Below are 14,069 nucleotides of genomic sequence, written 5' to 3' on the forward strand. Positions count from 1 at the left end.
CTCCTTCAGGTTTTTTTCCTTCATTTTATAGTATGCATGGACAATGGGATATTCTATGCTGTTACCTTGGAAACAGGCATGTATCTGGTCCCTGTGTTGTGAAGCAGGAGAAAATGATCCTTTATGTGCCTGGTAATGGCAGAAAAGCAGCATGACTCTAATGTGCTCTAATTTGTAATTTCTCCCTTGCTGCAGAGAAGGTTCTCACGGGCGCTGCAAATGGATATGAGCCTCAAACTGTAAAGGCTTTTTGACTCAGTACAATAACCTGTTCATGTGCTGCTGATGATTCAGAGAAAACCCTCAGTGCTGCAGACCAAGGCTTCAGCAATGACGCTGCAGATTAGTGAAAGGGTCAGACGCTCACACCTTTCTGAATACATTTCATTTCATCAATGCTCTTCCTCCAAAACCTTCCCAAAGCGTGCTTCTTCCTGTACATATTTAACTTTTGCTCGAGATTACTCTTTTTTTTTATGCTTGAAACAAAATCACATCCAAGAGCTTTGCAAAAGGTGCCACTCCTTTTCTAACTCCACAGCCATTGTTTTTGGTGCGGATGGCTCACTGCAGATCATAAACCAAACAAATGTCTCAAGGTCTTTGCTCCTGCAGATATCTGATATCGTCCTGAGAATGACGCTTGTCTATTTCCACTGCAAAGACGACCTGCTCACTGAAGGCAATGTACTTGCTGAGTGTTCGAGTGGTGGTGCAAAATGTGTCCTCCGCGTCATTCTTTCTTCAATGCAGACTGAGCAACCAAGTTATCGACATAGTTTAGTCTCGTTTCTTGTGAGGGATGAGTTGAGAATAATATCAACTGGAGTCGTGGTGAGACAATAAAGAGTCGAAGTATTAGGTGCCATCCACCTTTCTACAGCTGCAGACTCGTGCTTGATTTGCAATGTTTAAAGGGGCTTTGTGGGCACTTTTCTGTGTTTTTATTAGAATTTCCTTCCATCGTTTTATAATCCAGTGTTTGATTAGTTCTAACAACTAATGCACAGTGTTGCAGAGGTTAGCGCTGATCCCTCACAGCAAGAAGGCTTCCTGGTTAAAATGAGGGGCCTCTCTGTTCTCTGAGCATGTGCAGGTTCTCCTCTAAACGTCCGAAGACATGCTTGTAAGCTTTAATGGTGATGCTACACTACCATCAGTGAATGTTTGTCTGTCTCTAGATGTCAGCCTTGTGATTGGTTGACTAACAGTCCAGGTTGTCAATGACAGCTGGGATCGGCTTCAGTGCCTTTTGATATTTTTCCACCTGAATAGAACAAACATCAGTAACTAAAGTCCTTTCCTAATGTAATCATCTAAATTTGAAATATTCAGTTTTAACTCGTTTCCCCTGAGGACCAAAGGTCTTGATTATAAAGTATTGATCAGTGATGTTAGGAGGATCTGTTGCCTTTAAAGAAGGGTCGTGGATTTCTTGCACATTTAGACGTATTCAGTGTTTCATGGTTTGTGTTGCGCATCATGTTGCAGTTCACATGCAGACAGAGCTGGACACCTGAAGAAGACACAGCCCACAGCAGATGTTATATTAATATACGTTTTATTCTTCTCCACTTTTTGATTTTCATCATGTTTTATTTTCATATTTGTAAATCTTACAGGTCCTCTGTGCACGGACCTTTCATCACGGCACACACATTGGCACAACAAGATTGTTCAGAAATAGATAAATTCTAATCACACTTTAATATCACACAATTTCATGACTTTTGCAAGGACTCGGGAAAGACAGACTGGAACAATAACAAATTTGATCTTTTTTTTTTTGTCCTCTGTTGAAATCAGAATTGAAAAGTATGATGTGCCAAAATAAAAAATAAAAATAACAATAAAGAAAAAAAAAACAGTAACATGAACATTTTCAAATAAACAAAGCATAAATAAAAAGAGGAAATTAAAAACATGAGATATAACCATAAAATGTGCAGCAGTTGAATAGAGCTCTGATGAATGTGATGAGTTTTGCCATGAAGGTGCCTTTAAAGCACGACACTTCCCCCTAACGTGAAATAAAATAATCTCTGTCTTTAAATAAGAAACTGCTGACAATATAAAAATACATGGCATTGTACTGTAGTTCATTAAATAAACCAACAATTCATATACAAAATATTATATTGACGTGTATAAAAATATGCCTTACAACTTTTTGAAAAGGGTAACAGCCGTAAGCTTTTAGTCTGCCACTTCAGAACACACAGTCGACCACAAAATTCAAACATATGTACAAACAAACAACTGAAGAAGCAGTCAGAACGCCATTTGGACAAAAAAAGAAAAAAAAAATGAACAGAAGCATCCAGGATCATATTCGTTTGACTATTTTTTTCTGACTCGACACATAGATAAGATACTGTAAGATTCAAGCAGTACTGGATGGAAATACAGACTCAAAAAAATAAATTAATAGAAAAGAAATATTCTGTCAATTAGTTATGTTGATATCAGTGTATCTTTGGAGAGAGGGAGAGAGGACGGTGAGCGAGACACTTTTTTTTCTCTTCTTTTTTTTTTTCCCCTTGTTGAACGTTTGTGTCACATCACCTGCGTTAACAGTATTTCAGCCCACTGAGATCAGAACAAACACAGGCAGTGTCAGCTATCCCTAAAGTCGAAAAAGTAAAAAATAAAAAACAAAAGAAATCTACCAGAAAGCCAGGACAAGAGCCAGGGAATACAGAGATCATTTGAAGTAATACCGCTTTGGATCACTGAGGCAGTTCACGGAGCATTAATGTGAGCATGCAGCATGTCACCAGACGACGCAGAGGACGCTGCTGCAACTGTTGAACATTCAGGCAGATGTTGCTGTTGCTGCTGCTGGACTGTGAGAGTGTGTGTGTCTTGCTTCTAGAGAGGACATTAACCGGTGTGTGTTTTCCATAGGAAGTGGTTTATCCCTGCTACCTCCTGTCCAGGCAGTGTCAAGCACATGCTAAAGCCACCCCCTCTCCCTTGTGCTCCTGCTCCTCCACCACCACCACCTCCTCCTCCTCCTCCTCCTCTTCCTCCTGGTTCAGAGCAATAGGACAACCTCATCCCTCACTCCCCATCACACGGTATTGTACCATCTTCACTGGCACGTGAGGGCACGGGCGTGCCGAGCTCGTCCACGCACCAGCAGTGGCCACGCTGCATGCCCTTGGAGGAGCGGCACTGTGTGAGATTAAAAAAGACAGAGAGAGAGAGAGAGAGAGAGAGAGAGAGAGAGAGAGAGGGAGAGAGGGGGGAGAGAGATTTAAAAGGGGAAGGAGGGTGGAGATAAAGTGGGGAAAAGGTGGCGAGAGAGGAAGAGAGAGAAAATGATATGTCATCATAGCGCAGTACTGATTCTCTGAGCTCCCAGCTGAGAAGCTCAGAGAGAGAGAAGTGTCTGCAGTGGAGTGAAGATCACAGGTGTGCATACTGTCAAAGTGCAACACGGATGTATTCCCACACATGTAAGCGCCAGGAAAGTTCCACTAACATGTTTCATGATGTTTCAGGCGGCTGCAACACTCTACCTGCTTTTTCCTGTAGAAGCCGCGGGTGTCACAGTTGGGTATATAGATGTCACGGTCAGACTGGAAGATTGTCAGCTCCAGACCCCTCAGGACACTATTCAGCAGCTTGCGGCAGGGTGCCTAAAGATTAGAAAAAAAAACAGCAATGCAGACTGTGACTTCTCCATCTAACCTGTCTGCATCTTCAGAGTGACAGAGGCGAGCTGCTCGCTCCCCTCAGGTGGTCCTCTTTGATCGCAACACATGTCGATGTGAATCACAAAGGATTAGCTACAGTGATGCAGCATTAGAGCCAGAAGCAGCAGAGAATGTGTATATATTTAAATATATATCAGATGTCACATATTGTATAACATTATATAACCATATTGTTACACAATGCTTCAGCTTTTCAGGTCACTGGATGGTATGAAGTGACGTGTGCATTTTTTTTTTGTGTGTGTGTGTCACTTTGTGAAATTAACTGTGTCATCTTGATCAATTATGTGAACACAGTTGTCCCCGGCGTGTCAAAAAAGCGTGCCCAGTTGAGAAGCTGAGGATCGATTGGATCGCAGTTTAAAAAAAAAAAAAAAAAGAAGAAAAAAAAAAGAAAAATCTGAGGCGGCGATGGCCGACTTGAAACTTTCCTGATTCACATCATGCTCAATTAGTTCTGCCGCATAGCAGCACACACATCATGCACCATAATGCATGGCTTCAGGGCAGTGTGTGTACATGCCACTGCAACACCCCAAACAGCTCAGGATCTATGGCAGCAACTCGCTAAGATACAATGCAGCTTCATATACGTGGCATACGATGTGCATTACTGAGATCTTGCTGAAAAGAACGTCTTACACGGCGCAGGATTTGTGAAAATGTAGGCAATGATCCATCAGCTTGACTCAGTAAGTACTGTAGATTAAAAACATGAACTTACTCTTTCAATGTCACCACTGTGTGAGGGATGAGGACCTGATGGGAAACGAGAATGTGATATTAATCCAACCATTAAAATCAAAACCAAAACCACAGTCACATTTCACTGAATATGCAAGCATGAAGAAATGCACGCTCTGTCTTTACATCTCTTGGAACAAGACACGACTGAACAGATGGGATCTATCAGAATGGGTTATTCATTAAGAGATCAGATTTTCATTATCAGTATATTGCCTCTCCAGGTGGTTAATCGCAGTATCTCGGTTTGAACAGTAGATGGAGATCACTGCAACAAAACGCAGCCTGATCAGGATGTAGGTGACACTGACAGTTTGCACATTCATTTGAAATTTTTTTCGACAGAGAGACTCACTTGTAGGACAGATATTTGTCATGCGCGCTGTCGCTGAAACACATGATATGTAATAACACTGTACAAACTGTATAAATGAGGGGAGACACATCGTTCACTTCAACAGAATTACAACAACCAAAGACGACACGGGAAGTCTTTTTTATGTGATTTGCCAAATTTTGTTTCAGTCTTTAAAAAAAAACAGAACGGTAACGAAAAATGTCTTTTTTTTTGTGTGTGCGTGTGTGTGCGTGTGTGTGTGTGCGTGTGTGTGTGTGAGAGAGACTCCAACGGCTCTGCTGAGCAGCAAAAGGTTTTGAAGATTCATCTGTGGTGCACAAAATGCATCCAGGCTAAAAGATTTCCCGCACTAATTGGCCTTTTTCCTTTTGACGCTGAGTGACACAGCATCACATGCGATTCACAGCAGTGCAGAGCACACTGGATAAACACAAGCCTACCTGCAGTGACCATGCATGTGTCATCTGCAGGCGCATGCATGTACGAGTGTACGGTATCTTACCTGTGGGGTGGGGCCTCTCAGTGGGATTTGTCCTGCTTTGCTTGGCGCAGATGCCCCTTCCCTGCAACAGAGCCTGCAAGGGGCTGTGCTCCCTCGGCGGGGGGACACAGCGGAGCCCCTTGGCACAGCTCAGAGTGTACACACCACAGGGCTCTCCCTGGGCCAACACTAACGTGCTGCCAGCAGCATTATGGTCCCTGGGGGGCCGGCCTGCCCCCAGTGGATCTTTGCAGGAGGGACAGACCTTGAAGGGGCCCAAGCGGTTTGCCCCGGTCCAGGATCCGCAGTGAGCAATCAGCAACAAAGCAACGGTTGTTAAGTTAGAAAGGAAAGGCATTTTGTGTCCAGGTCTCAGGTTTGCCACTCTTTCACTCTCTGTCAGTTAAATGTGGCTGATGCTATTTCTGGATGTATATATTTCTCTCTCCCGTCTCTCTGCCGTTTCTATACAGTAGCTCTCCTTGGTGCTTTGCCGGTTGAGTCCCCTGCAGTGCCAGAGGAGACAAATGGAGATCGAGAGAGACACAGCAAAGCACCGGCTTTTAAAGATCTGAAAGGCGGTGATAAAGAGTGAGAGTGAGAGAGAGAGAGAGAGAGAGGGAGAGAGAGAGAGAGAGGGAGAGAGAGAGCACAGTTATGACACCTTCAGGGGCTGGGACTCAGAGAGAGAGAGAGAGAAAGAGAGAGAGAGAGAGAGAGAGAGAGAGAGAGAGAGAGAGAGAGAAAGGGAGGTGGCAGGGAGGGAGAGAGCAAGTGGGGGGTGGATTATGTTCCTTTCAGAAATTATCAAAATCTTCCCACCCCTTTTTTTTGTTCTATACCAACACATACATCGAGCCCGTCTTCCTGCACTTGTGCTCAGTGTTACAAATGCACAAAAGAGTAGTTGTCATAGTCAGCTTTGTGCACTTTTCACTTCAATGTCAGAGACCTTTCTGGAAGGATATTTGCCATGGTAACACATACAAATGTATATCCAGGATGTGCCTCCATTAGGCTCTTCACTGCAATGCCACTTTGACAAAGAAATGCACAGCTCTGTGAATTCTCCTGCTATGGGGAATATATTTCCTGCACACACGTACAATGATTGAGTCGATTGCTCGGCTGAGCAGCTTAAAGAGACAAATAAAGACAGACAAGTTCAGGAATATGAGGAACGTAATCCCCTTCATATACTTAGGAACTTTTACCAAACAGAAGTGTGACTACATGATGTGAGATAAACGGACGTAGCATGCATTTAAAGTGTGCCTCAGCATATTTCAAATCACCGCTGAGTCAGTAATGCATTGACTCTACAAAAAGGCGAAGCTGGTCTTTAATTCAGCCGTCCAACTTCTAGATTACATATCAGCGGCTTTCAGATATTAACCGTTTTCATGGAGAGGTTTTGAGGCCAGTTGAGGGTATAGCTCACCAGTTGTTTGAATTGGAAGAGTAATCATCTGGATAATTAGGAGGAACGAAGAGGGGGAGGGGGGGGGGGGGCTTACTTTAGGAGGAATGCACATCGACAAGCCCGAGCCAAACTGCTAATAGTGTAATCCATCCATTGCTCTCCACTCAGCCAGTTTGGATTTTCCATCTTCAGACAGACCAAAAGTCCTTTATCCTTCTGCTCAACACACAGCAACAGATCCTGCCGCCATGAATGCACAGTTCTGTGAGGTGTTCCTGCCGAATGAAAAACAGGTGAATGACTTATTCAGTCTCATTCAAACTGATCTTACACTGCACATAGCACAGTTTGCACATTTACAATCCGTTGATTAAAACATGCATGTGAAAGCGTTCCCTGAGCAGTTCAGAAGTCTTTACGACAGAGTGTCTCCTGCGGCACAAACAAAGGGAAAATGTATGTGCACACATTGAGTTTAAATAGAAACAGGAAGAAATGTCAAGGGTCTGCTCACATTTTTTTTTTTTTTTAAAGGTTTGGCTTTTGAAGACTTTGGAGGAATTCCTCTCTTATCTAGACTGCCATTGTCTCCTGTCTTATCTGCTGCTTCCTTGCTGCCGTGAGCGCTCTGAGGACAGATGCAACGTGAACATGAAGACAAATATTTTCACAGAGCGTCGTCGTACACACAATTAGGTTATCTTGTTACTTTGCTTGTTTGTTTTCTTTAAAGATGTATGGAGACAAAATGTGCTGTGTGCAGTTTGCAGCTGAAGTAGTACTTAACAACAAACATGACAGATCACACACACACACACACACACACACACACACACATGCCCACTGGCCTGTTCCTGCAGGAATTTGGGGCTATATGAGGCCAAAATGTGTTTTGCCATCAGCCGCCTGTTGTTCTGATTAATCTTGGCACACAGGGGCAGAAATCACCTGCCGTCTTGTGTTCCCATCAGCTTGCAAGCTTTCGGCTTTCCACATATCAGGAGAATGTTCCAAGACACACGCCAGACCAACGGGGGCTCTCCTCCTTTCCACCCTGGCCCTGAGTTGTACATTTTTCCTTCCTCAGCCAGCCACACAGTTTCTTCATCAATCTCTTCCTCCTTCTTGTGTCTCCTCCCAGCTCAGGTCTGTCCCAGCTGGCTCACAGAGAGTCTCTCTCTCTCTCTCTCTCTCTCTCCTGCCACTTCTGCCTTGGACACATTAACAGACCTGATGAAGGAACACTTGTGAAATACCATCCCTCTTGATTGTTCTGTTTAGATGAACAACTCCCCTTACCTTCAGACAGTGATCATGAGCTACTTACACACTTACACTAAACCTGAGCAGCAAACATTTCAGAAACATGTGACAGCACCAACTTTATAATCATAAATCAACTTTATAATCATAAATCAACTTTATAATCATAAATTACATCCAGAAGAATTATTACAAAAATCTGAAGCGTTGGGAAATTTGAAGCCAAATCCATAAAGTACAGACACATACGCAGAAGATTCGAGGTACACGATTGGCTGGTGACTTGTCACCATTTCCCCCAAAACTAGACGCCATTGGCTGGCTCACCCAACGGGGATGTGACGTCACTGAGAAGCGCCGAACTTTCCAAAGTTTTACGTGTGGAGTTATGGGCAGCTGATAGACGAGGGTGAGTCTTTACCTTATTTAACAGTTCACCTGTCGACTAACCACGTGACAGCACGTGCAGTAAATCCGGCCGCGTGCTTCCAGGAATGGGCGCGTGGTCAACCTGGCAGCTAAACCTTTAGCCTCAAGCGAAAGAAGCTACCAAGTTAGCCTTATGCGCGATGCTAACACATCTGTCGATCGAGGTTTAAATTGACCCGCCGTCACACTTAACGATCATTTTGTAATTATATTTAATCAACTATAAGCTATGTGTAACACGGCTACTGTTAGTGATCAGAGCATTATCTCTAGCTCTTCTTAAACTAGTTTTTTTTAATCGTTAGCACGGTGCTAGCCTGCTGGATGTAAACAATGACACGCCCACTTTCTCTCTGCAGCTTTTTCTGATTTATTTTTTGTAATTTAGGAATAAATACCTCGCCTGTTATGATAACGAAATAACAAACAAACTGTGCGTTTTTTTCGCCCTTCACAAAATTTCACGAAACTGACCGACTTTCCATCCAAATGCATGAACTTCCGGTCTCGGTTAGTTAAATTGTTTCTTTTTTCAAAATTAAAATCGACAACAACAGCTTAGTGTTTGTGTTTTAATAAAGACAATAAAAATGAGCTTTAAGTTATTGTCCTGGAGGATTCTTGATAAGATGTCTTTACTACAAGAAAGCCACGCATGTTATAATCAAAAGGAAATAATGTTCACTTTATTTATATAGTGCTTTTTAAAGCAGAGGCAGGTATACTGCCTTCGATATGAAGATGTCCTCTGAGATATGTAAAGAGCCTGATTTACTAAACCTACAAACTTGACACCACCGACAAAAAAGTGCAGTGAAGATTGCATCTTTCATATGAGCAAAACAATAATAAAAATACATTTTATTTGATGGCGCCTTTCAAGCCACCCAAGGTCACCTTCCAGGGGATGAAAGCATCGCGTGAAGGTCGTTCCCCTCGCGGGACTTGTGTTAGCATGTTTCAAATGACGAAAAAATTAATGGCGTGCATTTTTTATTTTGGTTAATTTGATTGCAGATATATGTGCCGATATTACTCGATATTTTTTTAATTATTTTTTTTTACTAGTCAAATAGCATTTATTTCGTATCATTGAATTACACGAGCAGTTTTATGTCCGGCTGTCTCCTGCAGATTAAAGTAAAACTGTACCCAGTATGTCTTCAATTAGAACAATTAAGAGAATAAATTAAATCAGCCGAAAAATCAAATCATTGTTTTGTCTCAGGCCGTTAATAGTGTCAGTCTGCTGCTTCTCATCGTCTCCTTACATCGAGGGACTCATTTAAAGTTCGTACTGTTGAACTCCTTCTCCCATGCTCCTCTTAGATGGATGACATCAATGTGCTACACCACAGATGCCTCCTTAATCTGAGGCGTCGAATCAGAGACATCGGGGACGGGCGCCCGGCACAGGAACGATACATGAGGCTGCAGAAGGACGGAGACACGCTCAGGTCAGCCTGCATACGAACAACACTCTCTGAACAGGAGGAGAGTCATCGTGGATGAATCCTGAACACGATATAAAATAAACATCCTTTTCATCTCTGTCCAGGGAAATGTGTGATGTGGTGAAAACAGGGTTATTTCTGCTGCTTTACATGCCTTTATTGAGAGACAGGACAGTGGATAGAGTCATAAATGAGTGATGGAGAGATAATGGGGAATGACGTGAGCCGCAGGTCGGATATGAAGATGGGCCGCCTGTTTACACGGGGCGTGCACGCTTGTCACTAGGCTGCACTAGGCAAAGGTATTCTTTGCAGCTCTGCACAACATGCAGAGAATAATCATACATCTGGGATTGGACAGATGTCAGGCTGCGCTACGTTTCAGGGTCACTCGGAGTAATGTCGCTGTTTTTGGTGGGGTTTTTATTTTTTTTCCAAACCAAAATGTTTGATTGCGATATTATTTCTTTTTCTGCAGCACTTCAGCGCCTGAAATCTAAAATGACACACAAAAGATTTGAGAGGTCTGGCCTATTTGAAGTCACCTCATTGTTAACCTGTCACTTCTTTCCTTTAGTTACCAAGGGAACTCTGAGGAGGTGGGTTGCTATGTGGCTGGCCATCCTTTATCAAAGGGAAACTGCTACTTTGAGGTGAGGCTCATTGATTCAGCTGTGATTGTAACCGTTTGCTTTCTTGGAGGATTTTTGTGCATCTTTAATTCATGATCGTTGAAAACGCCTCCTTCCACCTGGAGCTGTTAATATTTCTACTGTTTTTTAAATCATCATAAGATAATAATCCAACTGTTGTTCCTTTGCACAATTTAAAACAGTACTATGTGGGGATTATTTATGATATGATACCACATACCAGGGTCCACGTGTGTGTGTTTGGTGTGTGTGTGTGTGTGTGTGTGTGTGTGTGCCCAAAGATTGCTTTACCGTCCAGCCAGCGATTGTATCCTGAATCCCTGAAATCCCTCTGCTGAAGATTTTCTCAACTTCATATTACATCCAGAGTGCCCCCATGCAGTCCTGGTTCAACAGTGCAAAACCACGACCTCAAAAATGTCCTCGCTGCCCTGGAATGAGGAGGAGGAGTGTGTGTGTGTGTGCGCGTGTGTGTGTGTGTGTGTTAGGTGGTATCTTTGAGCACACAGATTAATCTAAGCAGGAGAAACACGGCTATGAGACTGGAATAAGTCCGTCACATTTCATTGGTTTGATAATAATAATAATGATAATAGTGACAATAATGTGTTTTATTTAAAAGCGCCTTTCAAAACTCTCAAGGTCGCCGAAATAAAAAAAAAAGCAAAGTAACAATGACGACGTTAAAATGAAAATCAAAAAAGAGCGATTACAGCAGGTGGTGACGTCGTCCGCTGTAACGCGTGAGGACGAGCTTCGACCTCGTCATCGACGGTGAAGAACGGGTGACATCACTGAGACTGCGTCCGTGTTTTCAATCAGTCGATCCTGATTTGTAAAGCGGTAATTCATAACGAGCGTTCTCTTCAGACGCTTTTACAAAACAGCTTTTTGCGTTTCTAGCACGCCTGTCGTCCACTCGTCCTCGCCGCTGAGGTCGGAGCAGGCCGTGCATGAGCGGAGGACGGCGGTGGTTTTACGCTCTGATGAGTTTGCTGCGATGGGAGAAAGCCGTCACGAGTGCGTGACGAGGAGCGAGGGTCTGTTCTTCATCACGCTGAGTGTGCATTGGAATGCCTTAATTGACCAATCAGAATTGAGTATTCAGCAGCACTTCTTGCTGCAGAGGTGGAGGAGGAACAAAGTGCCTCGGAGATTTAGTGGTAAATGATGTGAAGCGGGCTGCAGTGTTTGTGGAGAGCGAGCGAGCGTCAGAGCTCACCTCGTGACGTGAGGCCGCCATATTCCCTTGTCTGGTTTTTTTAGACTTCAGGATGAAAACATGGAGCAACACATTATCCTGTGAACCTACATCGTTCTGTTGACCTGCAAATCAAGCCGGACAGGACGTCGGTGCAGCGCCAGAGCCAGATCTGCTTTTTAATGAGTCACTTCTCTGCGGAGGGGGCGGGGGGCAGTGGGGGGGCAGCGGAGGGGGCGTGGGGGGGCAGCACCTCCTCAGACGTGTGTTGAAACTGCTCACATCTAATTCAGTGTCATTTCAAACACGCTGGGAATGTTTGTTTTTCTGTAATCTATAGCGCCTGTGCAGATTTGGGCCAGATGTGACATTTCTTTTTAAATGTGATGTCAAAGTTCGATCTGACCCCGGATCTCTCTCTCTCTCTCTCGCTCGCTCGCTCTCTCTCCTCCCTTTGCAATCTTTCAGATAAAGTTAATATTTAAAAAGACAATCACATTCCGAGCGGGACAGATCTCCCTGACATTTAAACAAGAGGATTGGAGTGTGGTCATTACCCGTGAGTTTTATGTGACTCTCCGCTCGGTGACGCACGCGGCGCCGTCACTTCCCAGATATATCGGATTTATTTTTATTTTTATTTTTTTTAAGGAGAGTTTATTGAGGTAAAGGTCAGGCCTCCGCCGACGAATGCGTCATCGGAATCCTCGTGTTTCTCCGCGTTCTGCTTTCGCAGGGAATCCATTTCCCCTCCGTCATCGCCGCCTCACATTCTGCACCTCCCGTCATCCGTCTTTCTTCGAACACCTGCAGCGTGACAAACACATTTCTAACACATTGATGCCAAAACATTCACATAAAAATGACTTAAGAGCTCATTCTCTCTCCTCTTTTATCTCTGCATTTATATCCCACTGACACAAATGGGTTGAAACAGTTCCAAGAATTCAGCTCTTTAACCACGCTCGGTCTAAAGTTGATTCCTTTAAGTACCTGGAAACTGGAAAAGGAATTCATGCCGGGAATGTTTAGATTTATTCCAGGAAAATCAAAGCGTTTGATTTCACTTGAGTTGCTCGTAGTCGTCTTACACGAGCGGCGATATTTGAGTCTGTGCTGAGCGGAGAGGGTCGATGATGAGGAGCGGAGCGTGGAGGAAGAAGAAGAAGAGGAGGCTTGGAGAGGTAATGAGAAGGGAATAAATGCCGCCCGGGGCCACTCTCCTGTGTTTGCATGCATTAACCTTTCAACTGACGCGGCTCGACGTGTCGTCTTGCCGTGCTTTGGCGAGGCTAACGGACCCGTGTTGTGTCTGAGGAGAGATGCGCTGATTGTGGATGTTTTCCTCCGGCGCTGCTGCCAAGGCTCCGGAGAAGGGCTGAGCTACTTTTCCAAGTTCATCACTCATTCCTTCAAAGCGTCTCAGTAAACGATAGCATCGGGATCATCAGGAAACATCGCTGGTATGCTACCGCTAGTCCAGAAAGAGGAAGGTACAATTACTTAAAAACTCGGGTGAAATGAGGTGAGCGGTGAAGACGCTGCGTTTGGCGTGGAAGCTTCGTCAGACTTCAGAAACACTAAAAGCGGCGTCGACAAATGAAGGTTAGACTTTCAAAGTTTAACGTCAAAATAGATTTCTTGAAGCCAGCGCTTCTCAAAGTGCGCTCCATGGAATCATTTACAAAAAAAGTGGAACTACACGCAGCAAAGAAGCCACAGGTCGGATTCAAACGAGGGACCACGTGCTTTGTACGTGAGGGCGCACGCACTAACCACTAGGCCACTGGTGTCACCCCCCCCCCAAAACGACAACAAAAGTAGCACATTTCTGTTCGAACCAGCGTCTGTGTTTTTAAACGTGTTCCTTCAGGGTTTGGGTTCTTCATGAAGTCTCCATCTCTCTGTGTGCTTCAGGTGACGATCGTGGACACGGGCGTGAGGGGGACGATCGCCGTGGGCCTGGTGCCCAAATTCTACCGGCTGGACCACCAGCCTGGCTGGCTGCCATATTCTGTAGCTTACCACGCTGACAACGGCAAGTAAGTCCGACCACAGCCGTGCACGCTGCAGCGTGCAGCGCCGCTGTCCTGCGTGGTTTGACATAATGGATCGAGGCCTGTTGATTCTGCAGTAATTCATTCTCCACCGCTCGAACTTTTTCAATACATTTTTAACTGGAAACTTTTTTTTTTTTTTTTAACTGGTCAGAGACGCAGAAATGTTGGCAGAGGGTTTGTCTGACTCGCTTTCATTAACCCCCCCCCCCCCCCCCCCCCCAGAGGAATTATTTGATCAGTTAAAGACTTAAAGACAGTTAAAGACTAACTTTACAGATCGT

General features: G+C 44.2%; 2 protein-coding genes across 8 annotated transcripts in view; one reads left to right on the top strand and one right to left on the bottom strand.

The window, feature by feature from the left end:
• Positions 1–1,544: 1,544 nt before the first annotated feature.
• Positions 1,545–8,191, bottom strand: igfbp6b (insulin-like growth factor binding protein 6b). 6 transcript variants are annotated; one of them, XM_079359322.1, is made up of 7 exons: positions 8,028–8,191; positions 7,677–7,939; positions 6,823–7,003; positions 5,327–6,441; positions 4,447–4,481; positions 3,525–3,644; positions 1,545–3,177 (listed from the first exon to the last, which is right to left on the bottom strand). In XM_079359322.1, the coding sequence occupies exons 4-7, from the start codon at positions 5,661–5,663 to the stop codon at positions 3,064–3,066; spliced, it is 606 nt and encodes a 201-aa protein (XP_079215448.1). In that variant the 5' UTR covers positions 5,664–6,441; positions 6,823–7,003; positions 7,677–7,939; positions 8,028–8,191; the 3' UTR covers positions 1,545–3,063. The 6 variants fall into 6 exon arrangements, with proteins under 6 accessions (XP_079215448.1, XP_079215450.1, XP_079215449.1 ...); XM_079359324.1 differs by having other exon boundaries at positions 5,327–5,811; positions 7,677–8,191; XM_079359323.1 differs by having other exon boundaries at positions 5,327–5,876; positions 7,677–8,191.
• Positions 8,192–8,303: 112 nt separating this feature from the next.
• Positions 8,304–14,069, top strand: part of spryd3 (SPRY domain containing 3) — a 41,419-nt gene continuing 35,653 nt past the window's right edge. The window contains exons 1-4 of one of the 2 annotated variants that reach the window (XM_079359312.1): positions 8,304–8,400; positions 9,750–9,877; positions 10,452–10,527; positions 13,646–13,770. In XM_079359312.1, coding sequence (XP_079215438.1) covers positions 9,750–9,877; positions 10,452–10,527; positions 13,646–13,770 — 329 coding nt within the window. In that variant the 5' untranslated portion in view covers positions 8,304–8,400. The remainder of the gene's footprint in view (positions 8,401–9,749; positions 9,878–10,451; positions 10,528–13,645; positions 13,771–14,069) is intronic. The other variant, XM_079359311.1, reaches the window with a different exon arrangement.

This window comes from Symphodus melops (assembly GCF_947650265.1).
Source record: "Symphodus melops genome assembly, chromosome: 13".
Classification (NCBI taxonomy): Eukaryota; Metazoa; Chordata; class Actinopteri; order Labriformes; family Labridae; genus Symphodus; species Symphodus melops.

What these genes read in the sequence shown, in the direction of transcription:
- igfbp6b (XM_079359322.1), bottom strand. Translation starts at nt 5,663, where the DNA reads ATGCCTTTCCTTTCTAACTTAACAACCGTTGCTTTGTTGCTGATTGCT. An exon ending in TGAGAGGCCCCACCCCACAG is followed by an intron (nt 4,482 to 5,326) that starts GTAAGATACCGT and finishes GTTTCCCATCAG; the next exon opens with GTCCTCATCCCTCACACAGT. An exon ending in GCTTCTACAGGAAAAAGCAG is followed by an intron (nt 3,178 to 3,524) that starts GTAGAGTGTTGC and finishes AATCTCACACAG; the next exon opens with TGCCGCTCCTCCAAGGGCAT.